The sequence below is a fragment of the Microtus ochrogaster genome, linkage group LG5 (assembly GCF_000317375.1).
Source record: "Microtus ochrogaster isolate Prairie Vole_2 linkage group LG5, MicOch1.0, whole genome shotgun sequence".
In the NCBI taxonomy this organism is placed as follows: domain Eukaryota; kingdom Metazoa; phylum Chordata; class Mammalia; order Rodentia; family Cricetidae; genus Microtus; species Microtus ochrogaster.
The window spans coordinates 41,585,994-41,603,277 of record NC_022031.1 but is presented as its reverse complement, the minus strand read 5'-3'; the positions used below and the strand labels follow the sequence as shown (position 1 = coordinate 41,603,277).

At 50.7% G+C, this 17,284-nt stretch overlaps 1 protein-coding gene across 2 annotated transcripts in view; it reads left to right on the top strand.

Annotated features, from left to right (window-relative positions):
• Coro2a (coronin 2A) overlaps window positions 1-16,882 on the top strand; it is a 52,569-nt gene extending 35,687 nt beyond the window's left edge. For both annotated transcript variants that reach the window (XM_013351773.2, XM_026786767.1), the window contains exons 3-12: window positions 3,430-3,546; window positions 5,768-5,917; window positions 6,974-7,153; window positions 7,918-8,034; window positions 9,409-9,513; window positions 10,120-10,216; window positions 11,405-11,517; window positions 11,834-11,924; window positions 12,803-13,077; window positions 14,113-16,882. In XM_013351773.2, the coding sequence (XP_013207227.1) occupies window positions 3,430-3,546; window positions 5,768-5,917; window positions 6,974-7,153; window positions 7,918-8,034; window positions 9,409-9,513; window positions 10,120-10,216; window positions 11,405-11,517; window positions 11,834-11,924; window positions 12,803-13,077; window positions 14,113-14,244 (1,377 nt within the window). In that variant the 3' untranslated portion in view covers window positions 14,245-16,882. The remainder of the gene's footprint in view (window positions 1-3,429; window positions 3,547-5,767; window positions 5,918-6,973; window positions 7,154-7,917; window positions 8,035-9,408; window positions 9,514-10,119; window positions 10,217-11,404; window positions 11,518-11,833; window positions 11,925-12,802; window positions 13,078-14,112) is intronic.
• The last annotated feature ends 402 nt before the right edge of the window (window positions 16,883-17,284 follow it).

Here is a 17,284-nt window from a genome sequence, read left to right as displayed (position 1 = left end):
AAAACAAAAAAAAAAAAAAAAGACAAGTTCTCATTTCACAGGCCTGGCTGATCTGGCACGTGCTGTGTAGACCAGACAAGGTTCAGCCTAGGGACAGTCCTGCCTCTGCCTCCCAAGTGCTGGGATTACATAAATAAATGCTATTTGTTTTAATTGCCAAAGATATGGAAAAAAAATGAAAAATTGCTTTAAAAAATAGCAAAGATAGTGTGGTCATATAACCCCAGCATTTAGAAACCAGAGTTGAAAATAAGAAGTACAAAACCAAGCCGGGCAATGGTGGTGCGTGCTTTTAATCCCAGCACTCAGGAAGCAGAGGCAGGTGCATCTCTGTGAGTTCAAGGCCATCCTGGTCTACAGAATGAGTTCAAGGACAGCCAGAGCTGTTACACAGAGAAACCCTATCTTGAAAAGCCAAAATAGAATGAAATAAAAATACAAAACCATCCTTGTCTACATAACAGGTTGAGAGCCAGTACTGAGCTACAAAAGATCCTATTCGGGGCTGGAGAGATGGCTCAGCGGTTAAGAGCATTGCCTGCTCTTCCAAAGGTCCTGAGTTCAATTCCCGGCAACCACATGGTGGCTCACAACCATCTGTAATGAGGTCTGGTGCCCTTCTGGCCTGCAGACATACACACAGACAGAATATTGTATACATAATAAACAAATAAATAAATATTTAAAAAAAAAGATCCTATTCAAAAAAAAAAGAAAAAAATCAGAGATGTAAAAAGAAGTCTGTGTCTCACCATCTGCAAGTACAGCTGTTAGTGCGTTTTCTTCTGTTTGCTTTTCTATTTTTTTTTTATTTATTTTCGAGACAGGGTTTCTCTGTAGCTTTTTGGTTCCTGTCCTGGAACTAGCTCTTCTAGACCAGGCTGGTCTTGAACTCACAGAGATCCGCCTGCCTCTGCCTCCCGAGTGCTGGGATTAAAGGCGTGCGCCACCACTGCCCGGCCTTTCTTTGCTTTGAGACGCAGACTGTCACAGGTGTAGCTACTCCCTCCCTGTTAGGCTCTCTCATCTAACCCTTCGCAGACCTACAAGGAAGAGATGGTTACAGCGCCAGCCTGAGGAAGGGGCTTGCGGAGTGGACGCGGGTACATGACTTGGTTGGCTCTTAATTTTTAAAACCTTACCCTGAAAGCCAGTTGTAATGGTGCACACCTAAAATGCCTTGTAATCCTATCACGTGAAAAGTGGAGGTAGGAGAATCAGGAGTTCAAGACCAGCCCGATCCACACAGCCTACACATGAGGGGGGCGGAGGCACTCTGAAGACAGTGCACGGAATGACCTGGAGGCTGGGCAAGGTGCTGATAGCTAAGACTGGTCCTCTTCCTGAAGGCTGAGCACATGACCTGTCTGTCCTATACAGGAGGCTCCTACTTCCAATGACAGAGGCAGAGTCCTTTGACAGAGAGGGGCAGCCTTTTGTCCCACTTCGCACAAATAAGTAACAAACGATGTAGCTCACGTTTGTTGAGTGTGTGTTTGCACACTTCTTTATTCCTTGGTGGTGGGGAGGATTGAGCCCAGGGTCCTCAGCATGCTAGGAAGGGACTCTGCCTCTGAGTGACAGACCCTACCCCGCTTTCCACTGTAGAATTTGGAGACCCACAAAGTTTCCCAGGCTGGTCTTGCACTTGTCACCTTCCTACTTCAGCTTCACAAATATTAAATCAAGCCTGTACTGCCAGGCTTGATTTAATATTTGTTTTGTCTGAACCATTTGAGAGTAAGTTACATATATAATACCAATTTCCTTAGCATATTTCTTAAATAAAGCCAATAAGTTTAACATTGCAATATTTCATATGAAACATTATTTTTTCATATGTGTCAAATAATGTCCCTAATGTCTACAGAGATGGGGGAAGGGGGAGAGAGAGAGAGAGGCACTGTGGCATATGCCTGTAATCCCAACACTCTAGAAACTGTGACAAGAGAATTGCTCTGAGTTCAAGGCCAGCCTGGTCTCCAGAGAGTTCCAGGTTAGCTTGGGCTATAGAATGAGACTGTCTCAAAAGAAAAGAATCAAAATGATAAAATAATAATTAGACCAAAAAAAATAAAAAAGAGCTAAGCATGGTAGAGCAGGCCTGGTCCTGCCCACCTACAGTCTCAGCCCTCAGAAGGTAAAGGTAAGGAGGTCCAGAGAACAAGGTCATCCTTCCTGGCTACCCTTGGAGCCTGAAACAAAAACAAAGTCTCTTAAACAACATGAACTGGGGGCAGGACTGGAGAGGCAGCTCGGGGGTTAAGAGCACAGACTGTTCTTCCAGAGGACCTGGGTGAAACCCAGGATCCACATGGCGGCTCACAGTCATCTAAACTCCAGTCCTAAAGGATTCAGTGCCCTTTTCTGGTCTCCTTGAGTACATGGTACACAAAAACATCCATACACATAAAATAAATGAAAATTTAAAATAATAATAATAATAATAAAGACAGAAAGCAAAGGGGAAGGGAGGGAGGGAGCCACCCCCACCCTTGGCACTGGCCTCTCCAAATGCAGTAGTTGGGATTCTGTGAGCCAGGTACGGGGCGGGGCTAAACTGCTCACACAGTGACCTGCATCTGAGCATCATCCAAGTGGGATCCCTAGGTAATGCATGTACATGGAAGAGACCATCTCACTGTCTTGCCAGGCTTTCAATTCCTGGGCCCGAAAGATCCTTCTGCCTCAGCCTCCTCATTTTCTGGGAAACTAGGCACATGCTTCAGCGCCTAACTAATAACTGGCTCTGTTTATGTGAGTCCAGACTGACCTTGATTCGTCTTGATTTGTCCCCAGCCTGCCCCGTGCTAGAGTCACGGGCGGGGGGGGGGGGGTACCACCCCACCTGTTGATAAGTAGCTTTTCGTGCCCGTTTCTCTCGCTTAGGATATCGCATTAAGGTACCTTTACAGCATCCCTTTTTCTGGCTGAATAATATCCCACCACATAACTGTGCTGCACATTGTGCGTTCTGCGTGTCACTCGGTGGGTGCCTGGGCTGCCTCCAGTTTCTAGTTGTCATAGCACTGCTGTGGATGCTGCGGATGAGTGAGTCTTGAGTGTTTCCATGTTTTCGTTTCTCTCGGGGATATGTCTAGGAACAGAACTGCTGGATCACGTGGTACCTCTTAGCATTTAACTGCTGGAGAACTGCCAGGTCATTTTCAGAAAGGGTTCTGTATACCACATTAGTTCCTGGAGCTGAGCACCTGCTGGGCACTGGGCCAGACCGCTGTGAAACACTCATATCCTCCCCTGTACCAAGGAAGACGGGAAGATTCAGAGAAGTGAAGTGATCCCCCTAGGGTCACACAGGGTGTGTGGGAAGGTGTGCTGCCTTGGAGCTGCCCCTTACACGTCCTTCTTACTCAGTGACGACGTCATCCCGCTGGCCCCCTCTCCCATGCCTGTGACACTGTTTTGCAGACAGGAAAGTTGGACCCTCACTACCCCAAGGTCTGCGGGCACAGAGGGAATGTCTTGGACATCAAGTGGAATCCTTTCAATGACTTTGAGATCGCCTCCTGTTCTGAAGATGCCACGGTGAGTGAGTGCCAGGGCAGTGCTTCTAGGGGAATGCCAGGAGGAAGCGAGCGACAGGAAGGTTCCCAAGCCGTCGGTGTCCAGGGCCCGGCTTTATCTCACTGATGGCTTCACTGGGAGGAAGTGAGAGGTGGAGAAGGCATCATGGGTGGGTGGGGCGTGGGCCCATGATGCCTCTCAACGGGTCTCAGTTTCCCTCCCATAAAATGGGTATACTACTTCTGCCTATCTCAGGAAGACCCCGTGAGACTCATTCTCTGTGACATGCTGAGAGGGGACCAGGAAATAGAAGCTCATTTCATGACACGGTGGATGAGTGAAGAAAAGGAAGGGGCTTATATGAACATGGCCCCAAGATACCCCAAGAGGCCAAGCCCACCTCTGTGTTACTGAGGGTGAACTCAAACTCCTAGATTTAAGCATTCCTCCTGCCCTAGCCTCCTGGAAAGTTGGGAGCATAGCCATCTTTGCTACACCCATGCAGGAGTGCATGCCGCATCCCCACGATGCTTGCATTTGTTATCCCTCGGGCACCTGCTTCAAAAATACAGTGATGGGGACTTCAAAGGCCCAGTCGTGAACAAATAATTAAAGTATGGGTAGTCCCAAGACCCCGCTCATCAGGTAAAGGGCTTCCCATCAAAACTGACAACTTGAGTTTGATCACCTCGGGCCCATGTGGAAGGAGAGAACTGTTGTCCCCAGAAGTTGTCCCCAGACCTCCATATAGACACAGGGTCAAGTATGTGCACTCAATAAATAAACAAACTGTAATCAGATACAGATAAAAGCCACAGTCAGCCTTTCTTGTGATCCCACTGTATTCTGACCACATCACACTGACCCCTTCACTCGGTCTTCCCAGTGCTCCATTTCTCCCATGGAAAAGCCGAGGATTAGAAAGGAGCAGCAACTTGCCCCAGGTTACACAGCCCAGGCAGCGGAGCTGGCTTCAAACTGAGGCCAATTCTGTGCCCCCGATTGTGCCACTTCTCTCGAGAGACATGGCCACATATAGCAGAAGTGAGGGACTACTAGAAATGTCAGTGATGCAGGATGCTAAAATAGTCCCTGGTTTAACTCAGCACTGCCTGGCGGCTTAGACAAAAAGGGAAAGAGAAATCAGTATGGAAGGTAGCAGAGTTGTAAAGCAAGACTGGCTCAAAGCAGAAAGTTCCATGTAGGAGATTGCTAAGAGACCAAAGAATAAAGGATGGTTGGGCCTGCCTCATGACGCCTGTCCTTTCAGGCCTGCTCTGAAGATCCCCTGAAAGATATTTGCGGGGAGCCGAAATTGGAGTGTTTTGTTGCTGTTGTTTGGAGGGTGTTTGTTAGAATTTCACAACGTAACCTAGACTGACCTCAAACTTACAATCGTCTCACTGTAGACCCCCAGTGGGTCTATGATACACACTGGGATCACAAGTGTGTACCACCACACCCTGCCAGATCTTCCTAGAAGGCTCTGGCCTGCTGCTGTCCCTTCTGGATTCCAGGGGATGCAGAGGAGCAGACAGGATGATGGAGCCTAGGGTGGCAACAGACCTAGTCCATGTCAATGCATCCTTGCAAATTGTTCCCTGCCCTTCCTCCCCAGATAGGGTAGATGCCACCTCCTTCAGGACACACCTCCCCCTCTGTAAATAAGCCCAGAACCTGTCTCCCTCCAGCCCCACCTCAAGCTCAGCTCTGTGTGTCCTGCAGATGGAGCAGGTAGACTTCATGGCCTGTTATCAAAACCAAAGCCAGGAAATAAATGTCCCTGAGCTGCAAGCAAAGCCTCCTGGGAAACCTGCCTGTCTTTGGGATATGATCTGAACACTGACTTGGAGCCCGAGACCCCAGCAGAATGGGAGGAACATACATGCAACACATCCCGGGTGCTATGGGCCCATGCTGCTCTCCCTGCGGCTCTTCCCGTGATGGAGACCTTCCCTTTACGGCGGCAGTCTCTTCTATCCACCCTACCTGCTCACCTCGGGTCATGGAAATGGTTAAAGTCCCTGGGGCAGGTTTAAGAATGAAGCCTCCCCCTGATCAAGATCAGCCCTGCTTGATTGAGGACCCTGAGGAGACTCCAGTTTTCTCTCGATCGGGTGGTGGTGGCAAGAGAGAGCAACAGCGGGGTCCTTCTGCCAGGCACCACCTGCTCCACGGCTGAGGACAGCGACATCCCCAAGATGTTCCCCGGCTCACACTCCTGCCCTTGTCTCCCCTCCAGATTAAGATCTGGAACATCCCCAAGCAGCTGTTGGCAAGGAACCTCACGACCTACAGGAAGGAGCTGGTGGGTCACGCACGCAGGGTGGGGCTGGTGGAGTGGCACCCCACGGCTGCCAACATCCTCTTCAGCGCTGGCTATGACTACAAGGTGAGTCTGGGGCTCCTGGGCAGAGAAAACCACAGGCTGGGGCCTGTCTCAACTTCCCTGACAGCCCTGTAGGCTAGAAGGACTCAGGCAAGGTGCTGGCGGCCTGTTGCTTCCACAAGCCTTGGGAGGCACCCCTCCACACCTGTCACTCTTGTCTCTGCCTTCACAGCCTCGTCCTGGTATGTCCTTGCCTCCCCTCACTTACTGTTAGATTGAGACCCCTCCTCCATTTGCTGTGGCCTCATGTTAACTAATTATATCCAAGACCTTGTTGCCAAATAAATCCCATTTGAGGTTCTAGGTAGGCGGGATTAGGACATAATTCAATCCACTGTAGCTTGCCTTAGGGGGCTGGGCTGAGCCCACCGGACACTTTCCCCATCTCTACCTAGTGCCCCAAGGCCATGGGCCTTGGAGACCAAAACAATTCCCAGCCCTGGAGACTAGGGACCTGATACAATTCATCTCTGACTTGTATGAGAATGTCCCATGATTCTCCTTGGGTCTTAGTTTCTTGAACCCCAGACTGCAGACGAGTGGGTTGGTGGGACCATTGCTATGGTTTTTCAACTCTTCCTCTGCTGACTGTATTGGGGTTTGCAGAGACACCTCAGGAACCTCTCAGATCCAAAAGAGACAGAAGCTGTTGGAAGATTCTGGTCAGAAAGGCTTGTTTATCTGTTGATGTGAAGGGTGTGTGTGGCTATGTCTCTCTGGGGATGCTACTCACATCTTTGGCTCTGGCTATGGGTTCCTCTGGCATCCCCCCCCGGTTATGCACCGGAAAGTGGGATGTGACCCCCACGCGCCAGGTCTTCCCAGCATAATGTTTTCTGGCTCAGAGGTGGGTGGTGGTTTCCTTCTACTATAAGACAGCCTGACTCCCAGCATCCCCTGATGTGCATACAGCCGCAGCCACACCCCTCGCTCTCAGTGGCCTGGCTGCCAGCTGCCTCTTCCCTCCTGGGAATACCGTGTTTCTTACCGATGCCTGCTGCTGTGTGACTGTGGGGGCTGGGTGGCCACTGTGCTCAGTGCCAGCACTCTGCCAAGCAGGTGATGGTGTGGAACCTGGACACAAAGGAGTCTGTAGTTGCAAGCCCTGTGAAGACAATCGCCTGTCACCAAGATGTGATACTCTCCATGTCCTTCAACACCAACGGCAGCCTGCTGGCCACCACCTGTAAGGACCGCAAGATTCGCGTTGTTGACCCCCGACTAGGGACTGTCCTCCAGGTTGGTGCTGGCCAAGGTTCAGGGGTACTTTTAAGAATGGGGTGACAGCGTTGTCAGCAGCTGGGTTCAGCCTCTGGAGGCAGCATCCTTAGGTAGCCTCAGCATCGTGGGGGTGGAGGGGATGCTGAGATTTGCCATGTTCACTCTACGGATGAGAAAACTAAGGCCAGAGAAAGGAAGGAAATGACTATGTATACAGGTGGGCTGTGAACCGTTCTGACCTCAAGAGCTAGCCACGGTGCCTCAGCTCTGTCCCTGGCAGGAGACAGCAGCCACGTTAGGCCAGCACCTTCTGCTTTGTGAGTCTCTGTTTGCTCAGAAGCTACAATGGACCATCCGTCCTTCCTCACTGGAGCTAAAAAGGACAATGTCCACTGTTCCTCTGCCTCACTCAGGGCTCACTGTGCTCCTAGAATCGAGGATGGAGTGGGGCAGGGTTTGGTGGCATGTGTTGTAATCCTGTGACAGGAGGAGTGAGGGTTCAAAGCCAGCCTGGGCTACATCTTGAGGCCCTGTCTCAAGAAAAAAGAGTGTGGAGGGCTAAGGCGTGCCTGACTCTTCTCAAAGGCAGCTCTCAATAGAATGGGGAGGTTTCACTTGAAGGAAAGGACGCCTTCCTAGAAGAGGTGTACCAAGTGATTCCACGGGTGACAAAAGGGACAACCAGGGTTGCAACAGGCGCCAAGCAGGGAGCCAGGAACCCCACCTATAGCTGCGAGCCCCTCCCCACAGCTCTTCAACAGTGACCACACTTATCCCTCCAGGAAGCCAGCTACAAGGGGCACCGGGCCAACAAAGTGCTGTTCCTGGGGAACCTCAAGAAGCTGCTATCCACGGGTACATCCCGATGGAACAACCGGCAGATGGCCCTGTGGGACCAGGTGAGTCTCCACCCATCCTCACCACCACCCTGCAGCTTCACAAAGCCTCCCTTCACCCATCTGTGAGCCTGGGGCTCACAGTCAGCGGACAGTGGGGCTGGGGGCTGGGAATGAGTACCAGGGATGGGATAGTAGTCCACCAGGCCAGCTAGCCTTGGGCCCCTCATCATTCGGGAGAGAGGTGGGGGTCCCAAGAGAGGATCTGGGGAGGGAGTAGAGTAGTAAGGCAGGGGACAGCTGGAGATCAGGTGACGGTAATTGTGACCCACTGTGGGTGGAAGGTGAGCAGTGCTGTTCTGTTAGGTGTTTTGAAGGCTGAGGACAAGACGCAGGGCCTCCCACCTGCTAGACAAAGCAAGGTCTCCTTCATTTATTAAAATAAGCCGGAAGCCAAACTTAGCTTGGAGATCAAGGTTATCTTTTGCTGTATATTAAGTCCAAGTATGGTGTGGGAAAGCTTGTTTCCTGGAGAGGCTTAGGTATAGGGACAGTGTGCTAAAAGCCAGCTTCAAAACCATCCCCAAGTTTTCTATTTTAAAAGAGACTTGTAGATGTGGCTCGGAGGTAGAGTATTTTCCTAGTATCATGAAGCCCTGGGTTTGATTTTCAATGCTGGGGGGGGGAAAGCCAGGTATAGTAAGCAATTTTTATAATCCCAGGCAGAATTGCTCTGAGTTCAGGGCTAGCATGGGCTAGAGAATGAAGCCCTGTCTCAAAAAAAAAAAAATTAAAAAGACTTGTTAAAGCCAGGTGCCATTAATCTCAGCACTTGGGAGACAGAGGCAGGCAGATCTCTGTGAGTTTGAGGCCAACGTGAGAGCAAATTCCAGGACAACCAGGGCTACACAAAGAAACCCTGTCTATAAAACAAAACAAGACTTTTGTTAAAGGAAAATGCTGGCAAAGATAGAAAGATGGATCAGCACTAAGAGCACTCATTGCTCTTGCAGAGGACCAGGATTTGGTTCCTAGCCCTGGAGCTCACAACTGTAACTCCAGTTTCAGAGAGTCTGACATCTTCCCCTTGCCTCTTGGGCACTGCACACGGTACTCAGACATACATACAGGCAAAACACCCATATACATAAAATAAAATAATCTTTTTGTAAAAGGCTGACAAATTGGGGTGGGGCAGTACTGCCTTTGAAATATCATTTCCACCAGAGAATAATTCACAGACTGAGTCTTGAAAACCAGGACCTCTTTACAAAACATGTGCATAATACAGAAAAGCAAACTTTCTATCTCAGATACCAACACACGCTCTCATGGACACATTCAGAGCCAAGGGCAGCAGATCAAATCTCAGCTCCCCTGGAGACTGTGGGAATGACGTTCCTCGTCTCTTGATGGTCTGTCTCCCTTCCCTTGCAGGACAACCTTTCTGTGCCCCTCACAGAGGAGGACCTGGATGGCTCCTCGGGTGTGCTGTTTCCTTTCTACGACTCGGACACCAGCATGCTGTACATTGTGGGGAAGGTCAGCCTGGCACGGCGGGAGGCAGAAATAGCCTGAGCTTAGCTGTATATGCTCAGAAAACGACCTAGGGTCCTTGGAGGTGCAGGGTGGAGACAGGCACTAGTGGCTAGCCTGGTCCTCCCTTCCTAGCTCCTTAGCCCAGGCTTTGGTGTGACACCCCCACCCACCCATCCTAGCTTGTTCCTCCCCAATTCCTGGTCCAGGTGGTAGTTCTCAACAGGGGAATCTTTGGATTTGAAGCAGAATAGATCTTCATGGGTGGGGGTTCCAGTATCTAGAGCCTCTGTTCCCTGTTCAGTATGCCAGAAATGATACCTCCAAGTGACTCTGTCAATGAGAAATGTCCCCAATGCTAAGAGCCACTAGATGGTCTCTGACATCCTGACTTCCTCAGTGGTTGTCACGTGGGAATGTTCCCAGGGCTTCTGCACTAGAGGAACATGGGTGGGCTGGGGTTGTTGGTTGTTATCCATAGGCTCCCTGGTGTCCCTGTATGGGATGGGTTCGTCAGCTGTCTACTATGAAAGTCAGGATCTGACTACTCGGTCATGGGGGCCAGTGAAACACTGATGGCCCAGCTCTGACCCTCCCGGTTCCCCTCCCCAGGGAGATGGGAACATACGATACTATGAGGTGAGCGTTGAGAAGCCTTACCTGAGCTACCTGACTGAGTTCCGCTCCTACAACCCACAGAAGGGGATCGGTGAGTGGAACTCCCAAGCCATGTATGGCCAGGGCACCAGGCCTGGGTCTTGGTACAGGAAGACAGCAAGGGGATAGCCAAGGGGTACTAACCTGTTGGCTATATCCATCTTTTTGTTGATACCGGTATCAGCACCCCAGACTGGATAAGTTAGGGCGAGCAAGGCATGGTGGGGCTCTTGGCTCTGAAGTCCAAGGGGCTGCATCTGGTGGTTCCTCCTGTGTCAACAGATTACAAAGACAGTGCAAGGCATTTGGCAGATGGAGGCAAGGGGATCCGGAGTTCAAGGTCATCCTTATCTATATAACAAATTTGAGGTCACGGCAGGTTTATATGGGACCTTATGTCAAGTAAACAAAAGGAAGAAAAGGAAAAAACAAAACAAAGAACTGGAGTGGCCGGCCATATTAGGAGCGTTTAGGAAGCCAGGTACAGAGACACACGTCTGTAATCATAGGCCTGAGTAGTAAGAGCTTATGGCCAGCCTTGGCTATATAACAGCAAGACCCTGCCTCAAAAACCAGAAAGACAAATGAGGCGTGGTGTTGTGGCACACACCTGTGATCTGAGCACTCAGGAGATGAAAGCAGGAGGGTCAGGAGTTTAAGACCATTCTCTGCTACATAGCAAGTTTTATTCCATGAGATCCTGTCACAAAAATAAATAAATAAACTACAATACAAAATAAGCATTTAGGTTCTGCGTCTATGAGGATGAAAGGGGGAACCTTTGGGCAGGATTAAACCATCTTCAGGATCCAGATAAAAGAATTCAACCTTGGGGCTGGAGAGATGGCTCAGCGGTTAAGAGCACTGGCTGCTCTTCCAGATTCAATTCCCAGCACCCACATAGCAGCTCCCAACTGTCTATAACTCCAGTTCCAAGGGATCTGACACCCTCACACAGACGTGCATACAGGCAAAACACCAATGCACATAAAATTAAAATAAATATTCAAAAAAAATTTAAACCTTGAAGGTAGAGGCAGTACCTGGTGATGGAATCCTTCGGTTGTATCCCCGCCCAGGGCAACCTCACATAGGTGACCTTCAGGAGCTTGGCTGAGGGGAAATGAGAGGGGAGGGCAGTCTCTGATCACAGGTGCACAGTCTGCCTTTTCCTTAGCCGCTGGGTCTCAGCTCTAGCCCAGCCAGGATTTCTCATCTCTTCTTGGCCATCTGGCCACAGGTATCATGCCAAAGAGAGGTCTCGATGTGTCTTCCTGTGAGATCTTCCGCTTCTATAAGCTAATCACAACCAAAAGCCTCATTGAGCCCGTGTCCATGATTGTACCCCGGAGGGTAAGTGTGGTGGGACTACCAGCGGAGGTGGGGGGGGGGGGGATACCAGACCCCAAATGTCAGAATCCCAGATCCCAGGCTCACGCTGGCGGTCATGGCTGAGGGTGGCTCCTGCAAGGCAAGGCCCATCTCATGGTCAGTACCACAGCCCTGGATCCTGAAACACTGGATCTTGTCCTGCTTCTGCTCCTAAGCTTCTGTACCCCTGGAGCGAGCGCCCTTGTTTTCTGGCTGCTGGGCTCCTCATTTAGCAGGGGTGAGGAGAGCCGGACTCCAAGGCTCAGCTCTGCCCTCACTGTCCCCACTTCTCCTGCAGTCAGAATCCTACCAAGAGGACATCTACCCGCCCACGGCAGCAGCTCAGCCCTCCCTGACAGCCCACGAGTGGCTCAGCGGAATAAACAGAGGTGAGGGAGGCAGGGAGCAGGCCACTACCTAGGAAAATGGGGGTCCCAGAGGTCCCAAGTAGCTGAGGGGAGGGGCCCTTGTCAAGCAGCTCCCGGTAATTGTTTAAATAAAATGCCAGGGAATCAGAGGCTTCACCCGCCTTGTTCCTAAACGCCTCCTGGTTAGAGATGTCTGTCACCCCCACAGAAAAACTGCCACTGTGACTAGCTGGGTGGCTCATTCACATTCCTCCCCACCCTCACTATTTCCTCCATGGTTATTTTATGGCCCAAGATTCTCTAGGCAACAGACGCTGTCTGACCCTCCTCTGCTCCCTCCACGCCTCCACAGCCCCCCCCCCCACACCGGTCACTTCATGTATCCCCAGAGCATGGGCAGCCTTCTGCTCCAGTGCCACTTACCAGTTATGTGTAACCCTCAAACAGTCCCTGCTCATACAACACACACCCATCTGCTCTCTGTCTGCAAGATTTTCCTGAAGATGTCAGAAAAATGACTGCGCTTCTTAGGTGGCAGAGGACCCTGTGACTGGGTCTCTCCTTACAAAGCAAAGCCAAGGCAGCTCATGCCCTAAGATTGTGAGTTCATAGCCACCCAGAACTACAGAGTAAGACCCTGGCTGAGGGGAGCAGGGAGCAGGCGAGGACAAGCTTCATTTAAGGAGCTCAGGGACCCGGATGCCACTCCAGTGTATGTCTATGCTGTGCCCATGTGCTGGCTTCCCTTCCCCACACATGGGCGACACATGTTGCTCTCTGATTGCCATGGCACGGGGACATGCTTGTCTTCAGTACAAGCCTGCCGTGTCTACGCCCTCCCCATGCCCATCTACTCATGGCCACTCAGCCCTCTTCACAGCCTTTTACATCCCTTCCAGAGCCCATCATGATGTCCCTTCGACCTGGCTCTGAGCCACTGGAGCCCCAGCCACTGTCTCCAGAGAAGAAACCTTTCTCCAATTCTATGGCCCAAGTTTCACCTGGGCTCTTGGAACCCATGGCACAGCTGGCCACCAATGATGACCGGACACCCCGCTCTCTGCTGGGAGAGAAGACACCAAAGTGGACCACAGAGCGGCGGCTGGAGGAGAAGTCCTGGCTCAGCAATGGCACTGATATTTTTGAATGCCCCCCACCAAAGACAGAAAATGAGGTGGGAGGAGAGAGAGGCCTGCAGGGTGGGGGAGCGTGGTGGGCTGGGAGGGAAATGAGGGCAGAAGGGCAGCCTGCTGGACCTGACCTCTTGGCCTGACCTTAACTCTCTTGGTAAAATGTAGTCACCTCATGGGCTCTGATTAGCAGCCATTTACCAAGGTGACAGATGTGTGCACAGTGATCAGGACAGTCTGTGAGATGCAGAAGATAGGACTTGGTGGCATTATGGCCCTGGCACCATCACTGTGGAATTTTGAGGCCTGTTTTTAAGAGCCAGTACATGTTAAGCATCTGCTGTATGCCAGGCTGGTAGACTAGTTATTTCCCTACTGCTGTGGACAAAATGCCAATGGAAACAGCTTCAGCCTCAGTTTCCACACCGAGAGAGGAGGTACTAACACTGCCACCTTAAGAGATGTCACAGACATTTTGGGGGAACAACAGAGACCCTCGGGAGGTGCCCCACATCTAATGGCTGTTTGGTGCAGAGGTAGCAATTACGGTAAGGGGTTAGTTTATCATGGTGAGGAAGGCATGGTGAGGAAAGCAGGAGCTCAGGGAAGCCGGTCACATGGCATCCATAGTCAGAAGCAGAGAGAGATGAACGCTAACTTCCTCATTCCTATTCAGTTCAGGACCCCAGCCCATGGGATAATGTCACCCACAGTTAGGGTGTGTCTTCTCTCATTTAGCCCATTCTACAAACTCCATAGGTCATTCTAGATCCCGCCAAGTTGTTAATATTAACTACACAGCCCGATGGTGGTGAAAACCCAAGTTTTCATACTCAGGCCCAAATACCCTTTGCTCTACCCCTGAGGGACCCTGGAAGGAGACATGGGACACATTCACACACACACAAAATCTGTTTGAACTTCATTTATTGGGTAAAGTGAGCAAGGCTTTTGTGTCCGAGCCAAGCAACTGTCTCTTGATAATTTAACCACTCTCAAGTTGAAAGTCAGTTGCGGCTTAGCTTTGGTGTTGTTGCCCACCCTGGCCACCCAGATGACCTTGCCCTCTGCTTCCCCAGCTGCTGCACATGTTCTACCGGCAACAGGAGGAGATCCGGAGGCTCCGGGAGCTGTTGATGCAGAGGGAGGTCCAGACCAAGCAGCTGGAACTGGAGATCAAGAACCTGCGGATGGGCTTAGGACAGTTCTGAGCAGAGGTCCCCGCCATCCTTGCCCTCAGGGACACCAAGAGGCTCTGTGGGGAGGTCCAGAACCGAACCATAGGTCCCCAAGAACAACCACTATTTCTATATTTTATACCAGAAAACTCTCGGTCGCTGAAAGAGATCCCAGTGGGACATGGTGCCACTTTCCTGTTGCCTTCTCACCGCTGTGGTTTCTGCCCCGGCTGGTTTCGATTGCACCCTGCCTTCTGCTGAATTCTGGTTTTAAGGGTCGGGGAGGACCTATGACCTCCCAGAGGTAGAAAGATCGGGAAGAACCGGGTAGGTCAACCTGCCTGTGGTCAGAGTAGGGAGTGGTTTTGGTCGGTGGACTCATTCTTAACAGATAGCCTCCATCTTCATTAGCCCACTTTGGAATATTTGCTTTGACTGCTAAATTATCTCTTAGAAGCTTGAAAACCACTGACATGACTTACTTAACTCTGAGGCCCAGAGAGAGACACGTAAGATCTGTTTCCTGGCAGGGCTGGACTGAGGTCCTGTCCTGGGTCTGTCTGACAGTGTTGTTAAAACTGGTAGGATCCATTGGTTTCTGACCTCAGCTATGTCTGGACTTCCCTGGTGACCCTTTACTAAGTACTGCTCTCTCTGGTCTCGGTTTCTCCGTCTGAACAAGGGGAAAGTTCCAGTGAGCTATCATCCCCTCTGTGACTTGCCACCATATACTTGATTTTGATCGTGCCTGTGGGTTGGTGACCTGTGCTTAATGAAGAAACTCAGGCTGGTGTGGGGGACTCGGTCTGAAAGGAATGAGTGAAGATTGGGCCCAATTCTAAACTACAGACAGGTAGCCAAACCCATCCTTCCAACCAGAACCAGTCAGGTGAGAGTAGATAGTCCCATAGCTGGGGACACCAACCATATCTGTTGACTCCAGAGCCTGCAGCCTCCAGAAGGGCAGACGCAGGCTTCCACCCAGGTTATCAAAAGGCCTCTGTGAGGGGGATGTGGAGGGAGGGCAGCACTGGAAGTGGCCAAGCTCTGTGGCCACCCACCAGGAAGGGCTCTGGTTGGCCTGTACCAGGTGAGAAAGTGGGACCAGATAGTATCTGGTCTGCAGGCCTGGGCCTCCCCCTTGTGTGTCCTGGGCCCTGTTCTGAGGCTCTTTCTCTCTTGGTGGTCAGTACAGCAGCCCAGCTGTTGCCTGAGAAGAATCTGAGACAGAGCTTACTCCCCAAGCTTACCAGACACCCACTCCCCTCTGGACAGGCAGGCTGTGTTTTCCCCATCACATGGGTCACCCTGGAGCTCAAGTGGGAATTGTAGGAGCCCCACAGGCTAACAGACTTGGACCATGCTAACGATTAGCATCCCTCTGGATGGATATAGTGATGACCAGACCCACCCCCACCGCAGCTGACTCCTCAGTGGGAAGTGTGGCCCTCTGGACAAGCTGCCCAGGTGACTTCAGTACAGTGAGGACGGAGAGGCTTTGGGCGGGTCTCCCGCACCTGAGCTGGCAATCAAAGTAGGACAGTCTCAAGACTCCCTCCCATGATGCCTTGCCCCTCACCGTCCGGTGTTTCTTGGTTGGTTCTCCATCCATCCATCACTAGACCAGGACTCTATTCCTGACAACAACGACGACGACAATCCAGCTATGCTTGCCGTGTTTGTGCTCCCGAGAAAAAGGCTAAGTCCCAAGCATTTGACAGGAACTGGAGCTCCTGGATCGGGGCTCTCTGTCCTTTCATTTGTGACTGCTTTGTCAAGCTCCCTACCCCATGTTCAGAAGGCAGGACAGCCTCAGAGTGAAGACACCAGTCCAAAGCCACTGCCTCCTGTATGTGGCTGAGGGTGGGGTCTCCAGAGCTCCCCGTCGTGGTATCTCTGTACAACACCATCCATTCCACCCCAAGAGAAACTCACCCCACTGTAAGGGACCCAGACTCAGACCTCACATTCAAGAACAGGTCACTGGTGGCTATGAACAAATTTATTTGTTGTTGGTTTTTTTTTACACCTAGAATAAATTATTTAAATTATTTCATAGCAGGGGAGAGGGATAGTTAATTTTTATCAGATATTTTTTTAAAGTCATCTTTTTTTTTAAGATTATGTTTTTGTGTTCTTGAGTTGATGGAGCAACCGTGCCCACAAAGGCGGTGCCCACCCAGGGGCAAAGCAGCCCTGGCCTCCCTGTCTCACGCCTTGGGAGCTCCCCTTTCTGTTGACTCAGGAACTTTGTGTGGTGTGGATGAGGAGAGCGCTTGGAGATGAGCCGTTGGCTGGTACCCATCTTAGCTCTAGAATAATTCTGTTTCCTGGAACAAAACTTGAGGGTCTGCCCTAGAGGGAAACAGGAAGTGAGAAAGGAGCTATGCTTGTCATTGAAGCCGTGCCTGAAGCCGTTTGGATGATTGTTTTAATGTTTCTTAAATTCCTTGTACCTTTGTAAAAAAAAAAAAAATAATAATAATAAATAAAAGTAAAAAAAATCGATGCAGAAATTGTGCAATGGAAGAATATAACAATCAACACTGGGTGATAATTGCCCCCCTGTAATCCCAGCGTTTGGAAGGCTGAGGCAGAAGGATTGAATTTCAGTCCAGCCTGGACAGAGTGTGAGTCCCTGCCTCAACCAAAATAATAATAAAACACCAAGCTCGATATTGTAATGCATGGAGATTTTCATTTGTTAATTCATTCTACAAATACCAATTTAGCAACACATATCCCTGCTGACAAGCTGGCCAGTAAGGTCCTGATACCCTAGTGTTTTCAGTCATGGTTAAGAGAACGTAGGGAACGGAATGAGGTATAGTGAGTGATGGCTGATCTGGAAAATTGAGGCTTCCTGAAGGAGGAGGGAACTAAACCAAAACCCCACGTGGATGGGTGGCCGTGAACAACAGCTGTACTCCAATCTCCCAGGCTGCAAACAAAGGGTGGCCACCACCCACCAGGGGAGGAGGGATCCCAGCATCTTCAGAGTTTTAGCCTGGGGCTAATTGCGGTTTCCTGGAAATCTGTTCCAAACTCCCAAGGCTGACCCCAGGAAAGAAGC